At 43.3% G+C, this 23,511-nt stretch overlaps 1 protein-coding gene and 1 non-coding gene across 9 annotated transcripts in view; one reads left to right on the plus strand and one right to left on the minus strand.

Moving 5' to 3' along the window:
• Positions 1 to 7,548: 7,548 nt before the first annotated feature.
• Positions 7,549 to 7,622, plus strand: TRNAN-GUU (transfer RNA asparagine (anticodon GUU)). The gene has a single exon. It is a non-coding gene; the product is annotated as a tRNA-Asn (tRNA).
• Positions 7,623 to 21,250: 13,628 nt separating this feature from the next.
• USPL1 (ubiquitin specific peptidase like 1) overlaps positions 21,251 to 23,511 on the minus strand; it is a 42,263-nt gene continuing 40,002 nt past the window's right edge. For all 8 annotated transcript variants that reach the window (XM_032150536.2, XM_058437708.1, XM_032150539.2 and 5 more), the window contains one exon: positions 21,251 to 23,453. In XM_032150536.2, the coding sequence (XP_032006427.1) occupies positions 21,568 to 23,453 (1,886 nt within the window). In that variant the 3' untranslated portion in view covers positions 21,251 to 21,567. The remainder of the gene's footprint in view (positions 23,454 to 23,511) is intronic.

Here is a 23,511-nt window from a genome sequence, read left to right on the forward strand (position 1 = left end):
CTTTTCTCCTGGGTGCCTTTTGATAGTGTTTGTCATCAATCAACTTTATTAGTTGTTTGCTTCTTTTTGCATCCTGATTCACCTCCTCAAAACCTCGCCATTATCAAGTCTCTCTGTTGTTCAAAATGTTCAGTGCATCCTGTCGGCATATTGTATAAATATGCCATAGTTGTTTATACATCATCCTTTGATGACTATCTAGGCCGTGTAAAATTTTCTGCGATTATGAGCACTGTTCCTAATGCAGTTTCCAGCCTGGTATTCAAGAGCCTCCATGCTCTGTCACCTATTAGGTTTCTTTACATCAGGCTCCACCCTTTGTAATCCTCTGCTTCAGCTGTGCTCCTGCGCCTGTGCCCACCCATCCACGCCTCTGTTCCTTCTCCTCGACAACACTAAAGGATCCTCTCACTTGTGGTCCCCGCTACTCGGGATGCTGAGGCAGGAGGATCTCTTGAGCCCAGGAGTTTGAAGCTGCAGTGAGCTATGATGGCACCACTGTACTCCAGCCTGGGTAAAAAAGCAAGACCCTGACTCTAAAAAAAGAAAAAAAAAGGATCCTCTCCAGTGTCAGCTCAAGACCTGCTTACTCCATGGCTCTCTACTTACCAGTCCTGTGTGAGAGCGGCCCTTTCACTACACCCTGACTGCATGTTAGTATCACCTTTCTTTCTCCTTTGCCATTTGGGGAAAGAAATTTTTTATTTCATTTAATTTTGATTTTTATTACTAGTGACACTAATGATTGTTCCTGACTCAAATTTGTAAAACGTTTACCATCGGTGCCATGCAGTGGCACTTACAGCCTTGAAACGTTTTTGTGTATATCCTGTTTCTGCAAGTGGATTAATAAAGTAGGCTGAGTGGGGTGGCTCAGGCCTGTAATCCCAGCATTTTGGGAGGCCGAGGTGGAAGGATCGCTTGAGGTCAGGAATTTGAGACCAGCCTGGCCAACATGGCGAATCCCTGACTCCACTAAATATACAAAAATTAACCGAGTGTGGTGGCCTGCACCTGTAACCCCAGCTAGTCAAGAGGCTGAGGCAGGAGAATCGCTTGAGCCCGGGAGGTGGAAGTTGCAGTGAGCTGAGATTGTGCCACTGCACTCCAACCTGGGTGACAGAGTGAGACTCTGTCTGAAAAAATAAAATAAAATAAAATAAGTAAAAATTTTAAATTTAAAAATAATACAGTGACCTGCAGTCAGGAATGGCCTCTCGGAGAGTCTTAAACGGAAGGAAGATCCCTGAAGCATCTAGCCCAATTCAGTCAATATCTGCTGGCTGTCATTTAACACAAAAGGTATTAAGTATTTATAAGTATATTTTTTAAAATTCAAAAAGTCTTAATATTCTCCTGTAGATTGAGTTATCCCACCCAAATGAAAACAACTCATAAAAAGGAAGAAAAAAATCAGTGCAAAGAGATTTTTAAACATGTTTTAAAAGGGTAGAAGTTATCTCTGATCTCAGGTACTCCAATTCTTTTTAAATGAAAGCATCTTCATCACTGATGATTCACACCTTGTAAAATTCCCCACAGAAGTGTGCATGGTCCATAGACACCCTTTTCTCAGGTGAGTGAAAGAGTTGAGAAGAGAGACCAGCGTGACAGTTCCACTGTGTTTGGCAAAGCCCCCCGCCAGTGTCCCTACCCACACACAGGCACTCCTCTCCCCTAAACAGAGATCTGGCCAAGCATAACCACCTACCTCCCTCTATCTGTAATTTAGGGAAACTGCTGCTGCCTCTCAGCCCTGGCCCCGCAAAAGACTGCTTGCAGCAAATGCTTGAGAACATACTGGAAAAGGAATAAAAATCACCTCCCAGAGATAACCACTAATAATATTTCATAGAACTTTCCAAATACTGCACATGTGCACACACACATCCCGTACTGGGGCTCACACCACATATACAACGTGAGACAAAACTGGAATATAATAATAGTATCTGGCACCTAGGGATGCTGAAGTTAAATGAGGTGATGCGTACAAAGTGTTCTAACAGCACCAGCACACAGAAAGATGTATGCAACTACGAATTGTCAGATTATACAGTTCCCCACAGTTCTCCGTTCTCCATCTTACCTTTGAACTTTACATTTTATCATGATCCTATGTTTTTAAATATCCCTTGAAAATATTGTTTTTGATGTCTATATAAGTAATATATTCTATTTTTAAAATATATCACTTTTTTTTTAAGAGACAGGGTCTTGCCTTCTCACTCAGGCTGGAGTGGAGTGGCACAATCATAGCTCACTGCAGCCCTAAATTCCTGGGCTCAAGCAATCCCCCCACTTCAGCCTCCGGAATAGCTGGGACTACAGGTGTACAGCACCACGCCCAGCTAAGGGTCTTGCCCAGGCTGGAGTGCAGTGGCATGATATCAGCTCAATGCAACCTCCGTCTCCCAGGTTCAAGTGATCCTCCTGCCTCAGTCTCCTGAGTAACTGGGACTACAGGCACGCGCCACCCACCCTGGCTAATTTTTGTATTTTTTGTACAGATGGGGTTACACCATGTTGGCCAGGCTAGTTTCGAACTGCTCACCTCAGGTGATCTGCTCACCTTGGCCTCCCAAAGTGCTTGGATTACAGGCATGAGCTACTATGCCTCACCTAATTTAAAAAAATATGTTGTAGAGACTGGGTCTCATTATATTGCCCAGAATGGTTTCAAACTCCTGGCCTCAAGAGATCCTCCTGCCTCAGCCTCCCAAAGTGCTGGGATTACAGGCATGAGCCACCAGCTTAAATATGTCACAACTTATTTATCATTTTTGCCTGTTGCTGGACATTCAGGTTGTTTCTTATTTATAACTATTATAAATAATACTGTGATGCTGCATTTAAAATTTTGATCACATCCCTGGTTATTTTCTTAGGATGGATTTCTAACATAGAATTTCTAAAATGAGAGGGTATACACATTGTTTAATATGTATATTACCACAGTGCTCTCCAAATTTATTCTCATCAGTCCTGTGTGAGAGCGGCCCTCTCACTACACCATGACTGTGTTTTAGTATTACCTTTCTTTCTCTTTTGCGATTCGGGGAAAGAAATTTTTATTTCATTTAATTTTGATTTTTATTACTAGTGAGACTAAACTTTTATCATATTGGTCATGTGCATTTTTTCTTTGACAAAAATTGTATATAATAATTGTATATGGTATATAATGTGATGTTTTGATGTATACACACACACACACATAAAAATTATTAAATCAAACTGTTTAACATATCCAAACATCATTTTTTTGGTGAGAACATTTTTGGTGAGCAATTTTTAACGACAAAATACAGTATTAACTACAGTCACCACGCTGCACAATAGATCCCCAGAACTTACACCTGTCTACCTGAAACCTTGTACCTTTTGACCAACTTCTTCCCATCCCCTCCCCTCCACCCCCACCCCTGCTACTTCCCAGAGTCCCTGGCAACCACCATTCTATTCTCTGCTTGACATTTTTTTTTTAATTTGACGTTTTTTGATTCCACACATAAATGAGACTATGCAGCATTTGTCTTTCTATGCCTGGCTTATTTCATTTAGTATGTTCTCTAGGTTCATCCATGTTGTTGCAAATGACAGGATTTTCTTCTTTCTTAAGGCTGAATACTACTCCATTGTGTATATGTATCACACGTCCTTTATCCTTTCATCTGCTGATGGGTTGATTCCATATCTTGGCTGTTGTAACTAATGCTGCAATAAACATGGGATGCAGACATCTCTTTGGGGTACTGATTTCATTTCCTTTAGATATATACCCAGGGGTGGGATTGCTGGATTATATGATAGTTCTATTTTAATATTTTTGAGAACTCCATACTGCTTTCCACAATGGCTGTACCATGTATATATATTTTTTTCTTTGGGGGAATTTTCTGTTCCTGTCCCCATTCTTATTTGTTTTATGTTGTCTTTAATGGACTTGTAAAAAGACTTCGTAAATATCAATTGATAAGTGCTCCTTATGTATTAGGAATTCAGATTTTCTATCACATTTTATTTTGCCCAGTTTACTTCATGGTCCTGGTTTTCATTTGCTCATTGATTCAGTGCATAGTCCCTGCATGCCTGCTATATGCCGGGCCCTGCTGCAGTGTTGGGGTTACAGCATGGAGCAAAGAGACCAAAACCTCCATCCTCAGCGAACTCACATTTTAGTGGGAGCATGTACATGACAGTGTAATTTTACAAACAGAAACACCCAGTTCCTGGAATGCCTGTTTTGTAGTTTGATAAGTACCTGTGATTACTTAAATGTTACTGCCCTAGTAATGCCATCTTCTTTTCAGAAAACCATTGCACCCATGTGAATATGGAAGAAGAAAGACCCCTGAGCTTGGGCTAATGGAGAAAATTAGGTAATATTGTCAAGTAAGTATGACTGAGACGATATCCTTAAGACTTTCAGATGGGATTTAAGGAATCAAGAGCATGCTTAAAGGTTATTTCCTTTTTTTGTCTTCCATCTAGTCCTACAGAAGCCTCTAAAACCTTATAACCACTTGTTCATTCCACAGTCTGGACATGAAGTCCGGAGGAACGAAGGCATAAAGGCGGGCTTGATGAGGACAGAGAAGCTTGCAGTCTAATAAACAAAGGGGACTGTCCCAGAAATGGCTTTACGGAATATCTGATACAACAAAGCTAACTTCACGTAAGATTCCTTTCCCTCAATCAAGGCATAGAAGAGCCACCAAGACCTTCACCGGGAGCAAAACTCCCTCTACAGCCATGAGTGTGCACATGCAACTCATGGACCAAAGCCTTGGCACTTGGAAATGGCTCCAGGGAAAGGCACAAACAGGATCTTGAATTGACTGAGATTGTGTTTGCAGTAGCAAAAGAATAGGGAATCAAAATAGAAATTTTGTGGAGTTACAGAAAAATAAAGGTCTATTTCTTTTTTTTTGAGACAGAGTCTCACTCTGTCGCCCAGGCTAGAGTAGAGTGGCGTGATCTCGGCTCACCGCAAGCTTCGCCTTCCGGGTTCATGCCATTCTCCTGCCTCAGCTTCCCAAGTAGCTGGGACTACAGGCTCCTGGCACCACACCTGGCTAATTTTTTGTATTTTTTAGTAAAGACGGGGTTTCACCGTGTTAGCCAGGATGGTCTCGATCTCCTGACCTCGTGATCCGCCCGCCTCAGCCTCCCAAAGTGCTGGGATTACAGGCATGAGCCACTGCGCCCGGCCTATTTCTTGTATATTTGAAAGATTTTGTTGTTGTTTTTTTAAAAAGGAATCACAGAAAAAGAGATCATCACCTATACACTTAAGAAATTCCAGCAGTTCTTAAGAAGAAACTGGAAATGCATCCAAAATTCCATTAAAATAGCATAATTTTAAGTTAACTTCTAAAACTGCAATTTGGACGGCATTATCTGTTCCAATATTTCCAAGGTGGAGATCATCAGTTCCTTCTTCATGGATTGGCTGCTCACAAGCACCACATGCCTAAACATCCCTCAAGGGCTAAAGTAAAGATAACTGGCTCCAAAAGTTGCCCAGCACACAAGCAAGGACCTTGTGAAACCAGGATCTCCAGATAGTCCTACTCAAAGAGCCCGCCTTCTTCTCCTCTCCTTGCATGGCACAGGCCCCACTCTGCAAGCCCCCTAGGCCCTTTCCCTCTATCAGTCGCAGCTTCCTCCTCGCTGAAGCAGAGCTGGCTCTTGCTGAGAGGAAGTGAGTAAACGAAGGGCCATAGAATTCATTGGTGGTGTCTGGAAAACATGCTCAACACCAGTAATCGTTAGAGAAATGCAGAGCAAAACCACAATGAGATGATACTTCATACCCATTAGGATGCCCATTATTTAAAAAAAAAAAAAAAAAGATGAGGAGAAATAGGGACCCTTGTACACTGTTGGTGCGAATGTAAAATGGTACAGCCAATGGAAAACCATGTGATCCAGCTATTCCATCTCTGGGTCTATTCCCCAAAGAATTGAAAGCAGGGACTCAGTTATTTGTAGACCCATATTCATAGCTGCAGGTGGAAGCAACCGAAATGTTCATGGAGAGATGAATGGAAAAGCAAAATGCGATACCTGCATACAATGCAGCTTATCCAGCCTTATCCAGGAAGGAAATCCTGACACAGGCTACAACATGGATGGACCTTGAAGACATACAGTAAGTGAAATAAGCCAGCCACAGGCAAACACCGTATGACTCCATTTACATGAAGTCTCTAACAGTTGTCAAATTCAAAGGGACAGAAAGTAGAATGGTGATTGTTCCGGCTAGAGGAGGGGAATCGTGAGTTACTGTGTAATGGGTAGGGAGTTTCTGTTTCGGAAGATGAAAAGGTTCTGGAAATGGATGGCGGTGATAGTTGCATAACAGTGTGAATGTACTTAGTGCCACTGAACTGTGCGCCTAAAAAAATTGGCCGGGCACGGTGGCTCACGCCTGTAATGTCATCCCAGCACTTTGGGAGGCCGAGGCGGGCGGATCACGAGGTCAGGAGTACGAGACCAGCCTGGCCAGCATGGCGAAACCCCGTTTCTATTAAAAATACAAAAATTAGCTGGGCGTGGTGACAGGCGCCTGTATTCCCAGCTACTCGGGAGGCTGAGGCAGGAATCGCTTGAACCCGGGAGGCGGAGGTTGCAGTGAGCCGAGATCGCGCCATTGCACTCCAGCAACAGGGCGAGTCTCCATCTCAAAAAAAAAAAAAAAAAAAAAAAAATTCAGAAGTCAGGGAAACGGAGAAGCCTTCAATGGCCATTTCAGACTGAAAGGCTATCTTAATTGCCAGTCCCTCTATAAGGCTTTTTTGATGTCCCCTAAACCAGGCACTCAACAGAGGCCATATGCCTCAAAAGGGGGCGCAAATTGCTTCTTAGGAAGTGGCAAAAATCTTATTCTTTTTATGTACGAAGCACAGATATACATACAGTATACATTGATACACAGCCTATCTATGTTCGTTGCATTTTATGGGGTGAGAGGTGATGAGATGAAAAACTATCTAAGGAGAAGGGGCAATAGCAGCAACCCAGAAAAAGGGTTAGGTCCCTGAAGTTTGGGGCCTAAGCTCACGTGACTCTCTGTCCTTTAAACCTGTACACCACGTGGTTCTTCCCTCCAAGCGTGTCGTATTCTCTCCATGCGACCTGCTCCCCTTGGCAGGTTCTCCCCTGGGTCCCCGGTTACTGGCGGCGCGCCCGGCCAGCACGGTCCCCGCCGCAGAGCACGCACGGGGCGCAGCCACTGCTGAGAGGATCTTTCCTACCCCGAGTCCGAGCCGGCTGCGGACCACTGGCCGCTGCCGCCACGAGGGGCGCGCTTCGTCCCCAGAGAAGCCCGGAGTCACGCGGCCTCGCCCGCCCCCTCCCGCGCGCCAGGGCTTAGCCTCTCCCCCCGCGGCGGCCGCTGGGCACCTCGGCCGCTTCCGCTGCCTCCTCGGCGCGCCCCGCGGCTTCTCAGCCCGTGCCTGAGGTGGCGACGCCCAGGGTGGCTAGAGCCGCTGCCGGCGCCGCGGAAATCTGTACACACCGCAGCGCGGTCTGAGTAACCTGGTCTCTGTGGCGCAATCGGTTAGCGCGTTCGGCTGTTAACCGAAAGGTTGGTGGTTCGAGCCCACCCAGGGACGGTCATTGCTTCTTTTCCCGAGACAATATTTACCAGATGGTTCATTTTAATAATGAGAATTTTAATCGAATAGGAGCATGAGGCTACAACGTTTCCGGGACAAAGACAGACAATATCCTCTTAATGTGTGGTGCCTAGTGGCTGGGCCCAAGGGAGAGGCCGTGTCTGCACTGGAAGCCGTGGTTCGGCAATTCTATTCCTACTACTTATCCAAGGGAAACTTGCACGTGTGCTTCAGGAGACCTTCCCAACAATGCTCACAAAAGGCAGTCGTAATAGCAAAACAGCAACTCAATTGCCCATTGACTGGTGAATTTATAAATTCCATTGGTGTCTCTCGGAAAAATCTGGCACCACCAAAAAGCAAATGTAGTTATTTAAGATTGCCTTCTTTGCTTCCAAAAGCATAAGCAGCCTTCCAGATGAAAACGTGTAGAGGAGTCATTTTAACGCATATGGAAGCTTACCATCTTAAGAAACTATTCAGTTAAGTTCTGTTACAGCTTTTGGACAACGGACTTGAATCTCGGGAAAAATGTTAATGTTTACCTTAGATTGCTTACAGAATTAACTCTGAAATTAAACTCCAGCAGAAATTGTGCGGGTTCCCGTTACAAGCTCTTGAATAACATATTTTCAACTCTGGTCTAACAGAGGACACATATTTTTCAAGCAGAATATTCACATAAGACTTTAAGTAAAGATAGAAAAACACATGATAATATGATAACATGATGATATAATTTATTTCTACCAAGATTCAGGTCCTATGGTAGATGCTTTGTCTCTGGGACCTACTTACCTCCAACAGAACTTAGAGGCCTGGAAGAAGGAGTAGTTAATAGAGTCACTAGGCTGTCTTTAAAGGAATGCCTTGGCAAATGTTTGCTGATAGTTATCAATCAAATAATTGTTGATAACACAATACCCTCTGTTGTTTAGTTAGTAGCCCTGGAGGAGACGACACAATGTTGTACTTACAGTGGAATTCCAGGCAACAGAACAAGCAGCCCTCAAAAATTTTCTTAGAGGCCGGGCGCAGTGGCTCGCACCTGTAATCCCAGCACTTTGGGAGGCCGAAGTGGGTGGATCATGAGGTCAAGAGTTCAAGACCAGCCTGGCTAGCATAGTGAAACCCTGCCTCTGTTAAAAATATAAAAATTAACTAGGCATGGTGGTGCACGCCTGTAGTTCCAGCTACTCAGGAGGCTGAGGCAGGAGAATCACTTGAACCTGGGAGGTGGAGGTTGCAGTGAGCTGAGATCGTGCCACTGCACTCCAGCCTGGGTGAGAGAGCAAGGCTCCATCTCAGAAAAAAAAAAAAAAAAAATGTTCTTAGGTAGGAATCTTTCTGATGCCCATCAAATTCCAAATGTCCTATCTACACTTCCGGGTAGCTTATAGTGGAAACAACAAAATGAGGGGAAATTAGATATAAGATAATTTATATACTATTCAAACCTAGTCTCACATTTCAAGATGCAGGGCATATATTTGCTATCACTACAATTACAGGGACTTAGAAAACATGCCCTTCCACTTTGAAGCTGAATATATTTACCCTAGGCAAGGGCAGAGATCATTTTCTGTTATAAATGATCATTTTTAGGCTCCAAGGGATTTCCTTCAGGATACACTTCAAATTCTTTTTTTTTTTTTTTTTTGAGACGGAGTCTTGCACTGTTGCCCAGGCTGGAGTGCAGTGGCACAATCTTGGCCCACTGCAAGCTCCGCCTCCCAGGTTCATGCCATTCTCCTGCCTCAGTCCCCCTGAGTAGCTGGGACAATGGGTGCCCTCCACCACACCCGGCTAATTTTTTGTACTTTTTTTAGTAGAGACAGGGTTTCACCATGTTAGCCAGGATGGTCTCGATCTCCTGACCTCTCGATCCGCCCGCGTTGGCCTCCCAAAGTGCTGGGATTACAGGCGTGAGCCACCAAGCCCAGCCTCAAATTCTTGAGCTTAACAAAAGGGCTTCTATGGTCCATACCCTAGTCTCCTACCATGTTCCTTCATGGAAGCTTCACACAGTTTCATGCAGTTACCAAGTGCTCCCTGAGTTACCCATGCAGCCTTACACGCCCCACCTAGATGCCTCTCCCTGCTCTGCCCTTCTCCACCTCTGCCCCACTTACCTGGGAGACATCCGCTGAGGCATCACCTTCTCAGGGAACCTCCCCTGATGCTGCTTCGATCTGATACAGACACCCCTTCTCCCAGCAGTCACCACAACCCCCGGAAACAGTGAGTTGCTTGTCATCTCCACTGAGATATGAACTCCTTGGGAGTAGGGACCAGTTCTTCATTCCCAGTGCTTGCCCCTCTAGCACAGACCTGTCCCCTAGCACATGTTCAGTGCAGAGGCACTCTCTGCCTTCTCCGGGTATGGTTCACAGATGGACAACCAGATAAAAATGCATCTGATGGCGTGTCAGCAAGTCAGCCACAGAAAAATGTTCCCAGGCCGCGAAGTAAGCGGCCAACATAGACTGGGGCTGTGAGCCTTCATTGAGGATTTGAAACAACCCTGAGAGATGTGGACAGGTAGGTGAGAGGCATTTAAGGCCAAGGAAAATTCCAGACAAAACGAGAGTGAGGGTAAGAAATGAACATAACCAGTACATGGGACAAGTGTACTTCAAGAAGGTGCAGGAGAAATGTTCTTAGCTCCTGGAAGGTCCTTGAATACCTAGGATGTGGCTAACTTTACCCCGTAAAGGAAGGGAGTAACTTATTAGAGATTTCTGTTTCAGGGTAGAATGAAATCTATTTTAGGTGATTGGTGTGGCAACAGTGTAGGGCAAATAGAGATCAGAGACTAGTTAGGAGGAAATTATATTTCAAACGAGGCACAACGAGGCTCTGGGCTCAAATGGGCCTGAAGAAGGCAGCATGGGTGCAATTCAAGGGAAAATTGGGCAAGTCTTGGGGACTGCAGCAGGGGGGAAGTGTCTATGGTGATGCCTACATTTAGAACCTGGCTGATGCTACTAATAGGAATTCAAAATCTGAAAGGGTCTTAAAGAAACCTAGGAATAAATATTACAAATTGTCCAAACTCTTAGCTTACCTTACATGTGGCTGATTCCCTACCATGGAGTTGCTCTGGAACCTGGAACCTAATTTCAGAAACAGTCTTTGGCTTTGGGATTTTTGTCTTTTTTTGTTTTTTTGTTTTTTTTTTTGCATAAGAAAGCATCTTTCATTGGTTTTTGTTTTTCAGTTAAATTTCATTTTAGGTTTAAGTTAAACTTCATTTATTGAAGTCAAACTTCCCAAGAGACTACCTTATGGGTACATGGAGCCCTGTGAAAATCCAGATGACAACCTAAAGACCCTCTCCCTAAAATATCCATATTCAGAGATGAGATTTTGTTCAGTGTCCAAGAGAGTCACAGGCCCTCTAAAACAGAGTTCTTGGCCCCCAGGTTTTGAAGACCTGGCTTTTACTTTATTTATTGGATTTACATTCTAACTACTGATAAGGCCACAAAGCATGTCAAATCTGAAGTGTTTAGGTACAGAAGAATTACTAAACTGGAGACTTTAAGGTAACACAAAAATAAAAAACCAGAATAGTTTAATACTATTGACAAGTCACAAAGAGAAACAAGTTTGATTTTTTTTTGGCTTAGTAATTAGGTCTATAAAATTAATAATAAAGGACTTGAGACAAAAAATAAAAAAGCTGCCTTGAGGTTTTAACACTTAATGCTTTATTGTTGCAATCTGGAATGACCAGCTGGGAGGGGCTTTAATATATTGATCCTTTCAGGGTCACTTCTATGGAGATTTACTCCATCAGCAGATACCAATTTGCATTTTTTCCCTTGTGAGTTACTTTAATGACACCCAGCAAATTGCCATATTTTAGTTACCTCTCATAGAAATGGAGCCATTTTTCACCATGCTTTTTTAGTAAAAACAAAACAACAAAATTATTGTCTGTCAAAGATAACAAACTAGTTATTCCCAAACAGGTATATCAAATGCACACTTCAAAATAAGGAGATTCTGAATTCCCTTAGCAATAAACTGAGTACATTATTATATGTGTGAATATGAGCATAATGATCATTTATACTTCATTGAATGATATATTCATTTATACTTGAGTATAGGTCTGATCATTGGAATTCATTGTAATAAATATCACATAGGGCCGGGCATGGTGGCTCACACCTATAATCCCAGCACTTTGGGAGGCCGAGGCGGGCGGATTGCCTGAGCTCAGAAATTCAAGACCAGCCTGAATAACACAGTGAAACCCCGTCTCTACTAAAATACGAAAAATTAGCCGGGCGTGGTGGCATACACCTGTAGTCACAGCTACTCGGGAGGCTGAGGCAGAAGAATTGCTTGAGCCCAAGAGGCAGAGGCTGCAGTGAGCCAAGATCGCGCCACTGCACTCCAGCCTGGGCGACAAAGCGAGACTCCAGCTCTAAATAAATAAATAAACAAATAAATAAATAACACATACGTGAAAATGTGCCATGGATAAGAGGCAATATACAACTGAAGTTTAAAATATAGAATTTCTGTATTAATTACCAAGCACAGGGATTCTTTATACCACAAGCGCCACAGCCAATGGGACACCAGTTTACAACTGCAAACATTTTGCTATCCCGCTAAACAGGGCTGGTTTATATTGCCTTAGGGCCGAGGGGAGCATTCACTCTCAGGTGAGTTGTGGAGACACTTGAACCTCCTCAGCATATTTAGATAATATCAGCCTCCCAGCCCAGCGAAAAGGCTTGTAAGAAAGAGAAAGCTGGCAAGAAGGGTACTTTACCAAGCTTTTACATGCCTGCACTAACTAAACAGGAAATGCATGTTCGTTTTCAGATTTGAAGTATTTCATAGGGTTCCTTTTCTCCCTATAGGCTCTGGCTTCTGTGTTAATCTACTGATTATTTTGAACTTCTCCAAAACTAGATTTATCGTCACTGCAGTGCTTTGCTGTCCTGCAAATATCAGTAAGTGCCTTTTCATGGATGTGCCGTACTTAGGAGCATCCTGACAGGCCTTTCAGCCGCCCTTGCTTCTTCCGTGGTTCCTTGAGGGAACACTGGCTGGGGAATTAGGGATGTGAACCTCTTGGTGTTTTTGAAAAGCTGTCAAAATAGCAAAATTCCAGCAAATCGAGTGTAATAATTTAATTGGCTTTTACTAGCAATACATGAGACGGGCAGCATCCCATCTATAAATAGAAGGGTACTTCAATGAGCTGAGCAGAGGGGATAGGTTTCATAGGCAGAAATAGACCAAAGAAAGCAGAAACCAAGAATGAAAGCAGATTGGTCAATTCAAAGTTTCTCTCCTTGTAGGATTAAAGCAGAAGAGCCTCATCATGCTGGCTCAGGTTGACCGGGCCTCTTCTAATTGGTTGCTGTGAATCTTTTGCTTTTTTTGAAAAACCGACCTGTTTCAAAGTTCAGTTTGAGTACATAGCACTTAGGACAAGTGAAGCCATTCAGGTTTGGTCTGTTCTTTGGGCCTAGGGCAGGAGCTTAGGCCAAAACAATAGTCTCTTTAAATTTTACTTAATACAGCTAAAACGGCCAGAGAAACAGTCGCAAATATGTTCACTGAGCAGGCCTGTTCAGAGCCCACGAACCACACATAGGTGACTCTTTACGTGTGGCAGGGGTGCCCAAACAGGCTTTGCCTCTGAAAACAGCTCAGAATTTAGTCAGTAGTTTAATGTCACTTTGGGATGCTTTCTTTAATCCACCAGATTTGTTCCGCCTCTTCCTCCAATGCCATAACTCATGTCTTTTGGCCCTACGGCCTCTGACTACAGTCTTTTGGACTACAGCCTCTGACTCTAAGTTTGAAGAGGCTGTTCCATTTTGTGTTGTTTTCTTCTGTAGTATCCAGCAAAACTCTCTAATCAATTGTATCTTTCACTTTTCTTACTCTTTTCCTGACTTACACAGTGCATGATCGTGAAATGTTAGGTGGATGAAAGACTGGCTAAAACTTAATAGACCTTCCTCCTGGCCTTTTTTCTTCTGAAAAATTGGCATTAAATCATTGTAATTTACACTTTTAATTTGGCATTCAATAATATTTCACTGAAAAATTTTCCCTGATAATTTCAAGGTACTATGGGAATTAAATGTAATAACAACATGTGTTGGCCGGTGTGGCCAGGTGTGGCCGGGTGTGGTGGCTCACACCTGTAATCCCAACACTTTGAGAGGCCAAGGTGGGCAGATTGCTTGAGCCCAGGAATTCGAGACCAGCCTTGGCAACACAGTGAATTTCGGTATTTACCGAAAATACAAAAATTAGCCAGTTTCATAACCTGGTCTCAAAATAAATAAATCAGTAGAATATTTTTTCAAGTAAAAAATGTTATTAAATGTAGTATGAAAGATGTGTGAATGGCATATTCTAAATGGTTAAAAATAGTGAAGGTTGTTCAATAAGTATTTGAACACTAAGTTTACTGTTTGGGGAAAATATAGTATAAAATAGAAACTTCAACGTTACACATCAAAATACATTACAAATAATTAAAGATTCATATACCAAAAGAGAAAGCAAAGGAAAAAAAAAAAGAAACATAGTTTCATTAGAAGATATATATTTTTTTTTGGTGGAAACAATCTTGCTAAAACATGAAGCCAGAAGGAAAAGAATGTAAAATAATGTTAAACTTCTGCATGTCGAAACATTAAAAATGATGATCAAGCATAAACCAAAATTGCCAAATGACAGAGAAGATTTAATATCGTTACACCCAGAGCTGATATAAATGAGATCCCAATTCAACAACCGCAGGTCTGACGGGAGGCCCACAGAGCTTCTCACACTTCTTGTTCAGACACACTCTTCCCCCAGTCTCTTTCTCCAAAAGATTCCTTGCCTTGTCTTTTAAACTGCCCAGGAGGCCAATCCCAAGAGAGATACAACAATTAGAACTCAGCCTCCCTCGGCTGGGTATGGTGGCTCACGCCCATAATCCCAGCACTTTGAGAGGCGGGAGAATCCCAAAAACCCTCCCCCGAGGAGACCCCTTCATAAGCTGCACTCTTTTTTGTTGTTGTCATTTTTGAGACAGGGTCTCACTCTGTCACCCAGGCTGGAGTGCAGCGGCACGATCTCAGCTCAGTGCAACCTCCGCCTCCCAGGTTCAAGTGATTCTCTTGCCTCAGCCTCCCGAGTAGCTGGGACTACAGGTGCACACCACCACGCCAGGTTGATTTCTGTATTTTTAGTAGAGATGGGGTTTTGCTATGTTGGTCAGACTGGTCTCAAACTCCTGGCTTCAAGCAATCCGCCTGCCTCGGCCTCCCAAAGTGCTGGGACTACAGGCATGAGCCACCGCACCCAGCCTAAGCTGCACCCTTGTTGATCGCTGTCACCCTGTGAAGACTGAGCCTCCCAGGACACTGAAGCATAGACCTAATCTCACCCTGACCCTCCCACCGTGCCTTTTGGAATGTGTGGTCTATCCTTAATCCCACTGCCCTAGTTTTTTTCTGCCAACAGTCCCTTCCCCGCCCTCGTGCTAAGTGGAACCTGAATATTCACTGAATGTCCCTCTACAGCCCTGGCCAGTGGTGGCTGTCTTATCTCCCACATTCCACAAACTATTGGGCCTGGAGATGAGAGAGGTTCTTCCTTGTTGCCATTTCAGCCACTCCCTCCCCTGCCCACTCAACCCTCCAGTGGCTTTGAAGCACTTTGGACTGAGCCCCTGCCCCTGCATCTTTGGCTGTCATCTGCTGTTTTCATGGCATTCTACCTGTCCTTGAGGATTTTTGCTCCGGCTCACTGTACATTTCTTTCTGCTAGGGCCACTGCTGCCATTTAGATGACTTTGCCTCGCACAGAGACAATCCATGTGCCATCTCGGCCTCTTGGTGCCTCTTTCTCCTCATTTTTCACAAATTCTTGCCAACTCTGGCCCTGCAGTTTCCTTGTCATACTCAGACTTTGTCATTACCTGTAACCTTGCTATCTCCAGGAGCTTAATTTCAAGCACACTACTTTTCAGCCAGCTTGCTTCCTCCACGAGTGCCTTTCTGCCATTCTTTGAACCTTGCTCTGATCCACTGAGCTCTGCCGCCACTCAGCAGATAGCCACTTCCTGTGTTCCTTGCTTATCCATCCCTACAATCATTACCCTTGCAGGAAGCCTTAATTCCTTTTCTCCTCTATCTCCTTGTCCCATTTGCCTGACAATTCCTCTACGTTGGCTGAAACTAACTTCAAACTTACTCTCTCTGTCCTGCACCTGAGCAGTTAAATATGACTGGAGAAAAATAAACCACCATCTTAGCTGGTCTCCATTACATTGATGACCATAAACTTCCCATGGGCTCTCCACACAGCTTAGCAAGCCCACTGCATGTCCCTATTCAATTAGCTCTCCGTTCTGAGACCAATATTTCACACCTGTCTTCCTCCATGTTCAACTCCTCCTCCCCTCACACCCTCAGCTGATGATCTATTTATTTCCCTAAGAAAATAATCAGAAGAGACCTTTCTCATGCTTTTATCAGCAAATGTCTTAGCATCTGAGCCGAAGTACTCTGTCTTTCCTATTAATAAAATAATTCTTCTAGCTCTTAGGGTCACACCACCTCCTCTTAGACACTGGATCCCATCCCTGGAGAAGTTTGCTCCTGCAAGTGCCCCTTCTCTCACCTACAACATCCATGTGTCAGCCTCTCCCATCTTCACAACAAAAACCTTGACCTCACATTGCCCCACGAGGAACCAGAAAATGTTTCAAGAGTGAGTCCATAGCTCCACTTTCTCACCATCCCTTCTCTTGAGCCCACTCACACTTGTTCATGTGAAACTGTTCATGTGGAGTTAGCAGAGCTAGCTTCCCTATTGCCAGAGCCAGTGGCCAATTACTCTATTACTCTTTTTCAGCAGCATCTGACAGATAATCATCCCTTCCTTTTAAAAAAAAGCATTCTTCCTTGTATTTTCAGGGCACCACACACCTATTGAATGAAGCTAGGCAGGCAACCATGTGACTAAAGAAGAACATTCCAGGAGGAGCAAATGTGCTTGGACTTTGCCTTGGTCTGCTTGGGCTGCTATCACAAAATATCTTAGACCGGATAATTTATAAATATTAGAAATTTAGGCTGGGCATGGTGGCTCACACCCATAATCCAAGCACTTTGGGAGGCCAAGGCAGGCAGATCACTTGAGGTCAGGAGTTTGAGACCAGCCTGGCCAACATAGCAAAAGCCCGTCTCTACAAAAAATACAAAAATTAGTCGGGCATGGTGTCATACGCCTATAGTCCCAACCACTTGGGAGGCTTAGGCACCAGAATTGCTTGAACCAGGACGTGGAGGTTGCAGTGAGCCGAGATGGTGCCACCGCACTCCAGCCTGGATGACAGAGCAAGACTCTGTCTTGAAAAAAGAAAAAATATTGCTTACAGTTCTATAAACCAGGAATTCCAAGATCAAGGCACCATTTTTGTTCTCCAGAGCTGTTTTAAGTCCCTAAATGACCCCATCCTATACCATGATCCACACATTCCTAATTCCCAAATGGCTATCTCCAGTGTGTCCCTCTCCGCTGAGCTCCAGTGTTGCAGATCTATCTTCCTATTAAATCATTTCCACTTGGAAGTCTAATAGGAATCTCACACTTAACACACTCCGAAAGGGATTATCTTATCCCCTTTAAATTCTTTCCTTCCCAAATCTGACCCATTTTAGGAAATAGCACATTTGCTTAGTCAGTAAAACCTGGAGTTCATTTTGACTCCTCTTCTACCTCACAGCCAATGCACACATCATGTTGGCTCTGCTTTTGAAATGCAACAATAATCCAACTACTCTTGAACACCTCCAGTTACCACCCTAAACTCCAAGGAGATTGTAATAGACTAGTACTCCTATTCAGACCATCTGTAGACAGTCTCCCCACTTCAGTGATCCTTTTAAAACCCAGACCAGATCATGTTACCCTCTTGCCTGAAACTTTCCTGAGGTTATCTATTATTCTCAGCTTAGACAAAGTCCCCACTATGGCCTATAAAGCCACATGAGATCTGGTGTCTGCCAGCCTCTTTACTCATGTCCTAACTCTCCTTCACTGATCACTCTGCTCAACCACACTGGCCTCTTCCTTGTCCTCAGTCATGCTGCTGTGGTCTCAATGCTTGTGTCCCCCCAGAATTAGTGAAGTCTAAATCCCCAATCCAACAGTACTAAGAGATGGAGCCAGTGGAGAGACGGTTGAGGGCTCTGTGCCCCTCTCACACCATGTGAGGACACAGTGAGAGGAACCAGCCATGAAGCAGAGCATCTTTCACCAGAATGTGCTGATACCTTGATCTTGGACTTCCCAACTTCCAGAACTATAAGCAATACACTTCTATTATTTATACATTTTACCCAGTCTAAGGTATTTTGTTACAGCAGCCCAAACAGACCAGACACATGCCTAGCACTCACTCTTCATGACTTTCGTTCTCTTGGAACGCTCTTCCTGCAATCACTTGGCAAACTCCCTAACTTTATTGAAGCCTGTTCTCCAACGTCACCCACCTCCAAGAAACCTTCCAAGTCTACCTGGTTTAAAACACTTCTCCCTCTCATCCACTCCTCTTCTCCATAGTATTTAGTGCCATCTGACATAAGAATCAGTCCTCATTACTCACAGATTCCGTATTTGTGAATTCATCTACTTGCTAAAATTAATTTGTAACCCTAAAAATCAATGCTTTCAGTGCTTCTTGTGGTCACTCGTGGACACGCATGCACGGAACAGAGAAAAATTTGAGTCACATGACGTGCATATTTCCAGCTGAGGTCAAACAATACCCCACCTTCCTCTTTCAGTTCACACTGTAAACAAGTGTATTTTCTGGGGGGGGGCTAGTGTCCTTTTTTGTTATTGTTGCATTTTTTTGTGTGCTTTTTGTTGATTTCACTGTTTAAAACGTCCTCAAGTGCAATGCTGAAGTGCCGTCTGGTGTTCCTAAGCACAGGAGGCTATCATGTGCCTTATGGAGAACATCATGTGTTAGACAAGCTTCGTTCAGGCTGAGTTACAGTGCTGTTGGCCATGTTAATGTAAAGAATCAACCATATAGATCAAATAACATGTCTTTAAACAGAAACAAAAAAGGTTAGTGATTGTTTGACAAAAATGTCATGACCACAGGCTAGCAGGAATCTATTTCCCCTAGGAACAGTATTTCAGTTTATGCTAATTCAGTGTTCAAGGCAACTTTATTGACCATAACTACTAAAAATGACATGAATCAACTGTATGTATCTCCTATTACTACCTAACATTATATATTGATCTCCGTGTTTGGAAAGCAAACTCAAAAGCAGCAAGGATTTCCTTCCAGTGTACTGCCTTATCTCAGGCTGACAACAGTGCTTGGTCCTTAGCAGTAATCTAGAAATATTTGTTGAAAAGATAATTAGCATGAGCAAAGGATGAGCAATTCTTAAACCCTCCCCCACCCCATCCCCCCCCAAAAAAGACTCAAGTGGACAATAGTTATAGAAAATGTTCAGGCTCACTGGAGCTCACTTGGAGCAGCCAGGGTTGGTTCCCCTCTTCCTCCCAATACTACTACCTAGTGTTGGTGAGGGCCCAGGGAAGTCAGTCATACAATCATCAAAAAACCTTAAATGTGCATTTCCTTTGACCAAGCAACTCCACTCCTGGGAAACAAAACTTGGATCCATGCAAAAATTTATCAACAAGGATAACTGCTGCAATTAACAATGGCAAGACAGTATAAATCACCTCAGAATCTTAAAACATTAGTGAAACAATGGTTTTCCATAAAAACAGATACAATAGGATCTCACTTTTATTTAAAATCTATATGCATAAAATAGGAAAATGTAGTCACTAAGTATTAAAATGCATGGTCAAAAATCTTTTTTTTTTGTATTTTCCTAGTTTTTCCCTGACAATATGCACTACTTCTGTCAGAAAAAAAAATAAAACAACACAGAAGCTTAGGAGTAAATCTGACAAATAAATTATGAAGTACTGAGTCCCTAGCAAATAATTTTACCGCAAGGACACTGGCTGCCAGCCTTAAACCTCAGTAAGTACTGCTGTTAACTCAAACCTCTACGGCAGTGGTGCCGTTTGGGCATCCTACTTTAAATGATGCCTGCGGAGTGGAACATATATTCATAAGCTCAGCACTCAACTGCTATCGTAGCCACTCTACTCAACCTCAGCTCCACAACTGAATAAGTACAGTCTCCTTATCTGTAAGATGTGATAAAAGTATCTCGCTCACAGGAATGTTGAGGTCTAAATGAAATAACATCTATCTCATATATAACAAACAACACATAACGAGCCTTACAAGCACTGGTTATTATCCTCTCCCAAAACAGAACTGTTAGATGGTGTCCCACTTTGGTTACAGAAGTAAATGTCTTGGGAAGAAAGACGGTACTTGTGATAACATGTAAACTTTGTACATCATCACAAAATAGGTAACTTTTTTCTGTTATCGATTTATAGATTTGTTGATCACTTAACATTACTAAAGTTCAAGTAATAAGGTTTCTTGCCCTCCTCTGTATGGAGAGATAAAGGAGATAAGTCATATAGGGAAAGTTTACATTCCACAGCATTCTACTGGTGTAACAAACAGGCGTAGGCTCTTACAGAAGGCCACACAACCGTAAGGAAAACTGTCATACATTCATATACCATATACAACTTAAATCTGCATAAACTCTTGAACTAATGGTGGTGGCAGGTGCTCCAGTCAGCCTGCTATCTTTCCTGCTGCAGCAGCCAGGCATGGCTGGGGCTGCCTGTTCCTTGGAGCAGGCAGGATCCCCACCCTCCTGGGTGCAGGTACAGACTCAGGCATCCCTGCACTTTTGGGGGCCTGCTTTTGCAGGCTTGGAAGTGCTTGCCCCTGCAGCTTGCCTTCTCCCTGCTGTTGGCACCAGCTCTCGGATCAAAGCAGGGGGGTAAGCCTAGATGCCATGAACAGGGAAGGCGGGAAGGCCTGAAGGCTGGGGGCCAGGCTGCCAGTCCCACCTATGAGAGTGGGAACTGGTGCCTTTTCCAGGCCTGCCTGTGGCCACCCATGGGCCAGTCAGTATGCACTTCCTCCCCTCTGAGGCCCATAAAAAGCCCCAGGCTCAGCCAGAGCTGAGCAGAGGGTGGGACGACCAGCAACAGGGAGGAGCTACCCTCTCTGCTAAGAGCTTCAGAGACCTGCGGAGATGGCAGAACAACCTGCCTATAGAGAGAAGCTATCCTCTCCACAGCCCCCTCTCTCCTGAGAGCAGCAGACCTCTGGACAATCTGCCTGCAAACAGAAGCCACCTTCTCCAGGGCTGCTTCTCTGCTGAGAGCTGAGAGGAGTTACCCTCTCCAGGGCCTTTTCTCTGCCGAGAGCTGAACACTTGAGGGACAACCTGCCTGCCTACAGAAGGGAGCTACCCACTGTGTGTCTCCTTCTGAGCTGTTCTAACACAAAATAAAGCTCCTCTTCTTCATCCTTCATTTGTCTGCATATCTGGACACAGGACAAGAATTTGGGCATCACGGGCAAAGGTGCCACCACCAACAGGTTTCCAGGGGAAGAAAATCACCCCAAAGATCACTCATAACACTAACATAACCAAAAGTTCAAATCTAAAAATTTAATGCATCCAACTGTACAAACTGTCAGAAACTAGACGCCACTTTTCATCTTCAACATTTTGAAATCCTCATATTCTCACAAGAACAAAATGGAACCAAAAAGGAGAACACATTAAATGATTTTAATGTGTAAGACAGATTACATGCTTCATGGGCAGAACCAAAGGTCAAACGTTGCATTTTGTTCATGGTTATTACACAAGTAATTACAGAAGTCCAGTGTATAAACACTACCTGAACACACAGTAAGTTCTTCTAATAATAATAAATATTATATGAAAAAAAGTTAACAAGCATTAGTTCAATAATTCTCAAACAGATATTCATCGAAATGAGGTAGGTCTAATGTGTCATTTGCTAAAGCATTTAATGCTGAGGAGGAAAAAAACTCATCAAAAATATCAGTCTTCATTGGACTCTCCAAGTTTAATGTTCTAACGCAGGCATTATTTGTCAGAGAGTCTGGCTGAACTTCACATGGATTTTTCTTGGTGGGGCTACAATAATTATGGTCCTGTCTCAGATGTGTGTTCTGGGAAACATCATTTAATTCACTTGGTACTGGTGGTGGGATATGACTATCTCCCATTCCCAAATACTTAAAGTCACCTTCCCCATTTTCTGACAGCTCTGTTGAAACAGGTGTAGGAGACAATAATTCCGCTAAAATTTCTTCATGAGTCTGACTACTGCACAGGGAAACACCAGGAACAGTGGTGCATGCAGACTCATTGGCAATATCAATTGGATATGGTAGCTCATTTAACAAGTCCTCTATTGATTCACAATCATTTGGAGACCCACCCTGGGGCACCTGTTCTAGATTTTCACTTGGAACTGTTCTGCTTTGCGGGGAAGACATAAGAGCAGCTAATTTCTTCTTTTCTGCCTTTAGCTTTTTACGAAGTTTTAGACGAAGTTTATGAATCTGACCTTCCCCCAAGTCTTCATGGTTTGCTGAAGAAATACCATTTCCATGAGAACTGTGGTTGAGCTGAGCTCCACATGAAGTGCTTCCAGACTTTTCCAAAACTTCTGAAGCAGCATGAGCATGTGGGTGGGCAGCTGTGCCATTAGACGATGGAGGGCCTGCTGGTGGCTTACTGATGGGAGGAGGCTTACTTGCACTCTTACGAGCTTTCTTGGATATATGGCTGGCCTTCTGGTTTATACCTTTAGTTTTAAAGCCACCAAAATTATTTACCCCTTTAACTGAAGGTTGTAAATCAGTTATAGTGTTTCTATTATGAGCTGAAACACAGAGTGGCATAAAAGAAGCACCCCTGCTTATTAAGCCTTTAACCCAACTTCCCACAAATGGCTTCTTCTGATTTTCTTTCAGAGACTGATTCTGTAATGACTTAGATGTTGTGGTTTGAGAATCTGCTGTAGTTTCTTTTTTCTTCAAATTAGATACCTGAGATGTGACATGTTCTGGTTTGAATTGTTCAGTTTTTAGTGTAAGGAATTGTTTTAACTGAGCGTCCTTTTCAATTTCTACTGACTTCACTCCCTGTATAAGGCCAGTAGCATCAATATTATTCACAGATTTAGTATTTACAGTATCTTCTGTAATCAGCTGTACTGACTGCATGTTTGTATTTACAAGTTGGGATGGAAAACTTATGTCCCCAAATTGGTCTTGAATAAGCTTTTCATTACATGGAGCTGATACTGAAGAAGCCATTAGTGATTCTTGTGATTGCAAAGTATTGGTTTTGAGAATTCCTGTATTTTCTGCTACAGGTTTATTTTCTAACAGGAAAGCTTCAGAATTTAACTGTGAAACTGAGGCTGTTTTCTGGATAGTTTCTTTAAGTGTCAGAGGTAAAATATTATTGCCAACCAAACCTTTTGGACCTGAAAGTAAATGATCTCCATGAGTAACAGCTGTGTCCTGTGAAAGAGTACGAGGGGCAACTGATGTATCTTTAGGGTGAGTTACTGAGGCTGTTTCAGCTGAGGCAGCATCACCCACAGAACATGATGTTGAAGATACTGGTTTCTCATTACTGAGAGCGTGTTGGTCATTAGTCTTTTTAAGTGGAAGGCAGGCAGCTTCTTTATCTGTCACTTGGGATGTTTTTCTTTCCCAAATAACAATATGTATCTCTGAAGCAGGAACTTCAAATTTCTTGTGCCTTTCAGAACATGGGCCTTTTAAGTCATCACATTCTAGCCAACTTCCTGGAAGATGGGAAAGAAGTGAAAGTTAGATATTCAAACACCACCACCCTAGGTTAAC

Source organism: Hylobates moloch, unplaced genomic scaffold, assembly GCF_009828535.3.
Source record: "Hylobates moloch isolate HMO894 unplaced genomic scaffold, HMol_V3 SCAFFOLD_4, whole genome shotgun sequence".
Taxonomy (NCBI): domain Eukaryota; kingdom Metazoa; phylum Chordata; class Mammalia; order Primates; family Hylobatidae; genus Hylobates; species Hylobates moloch.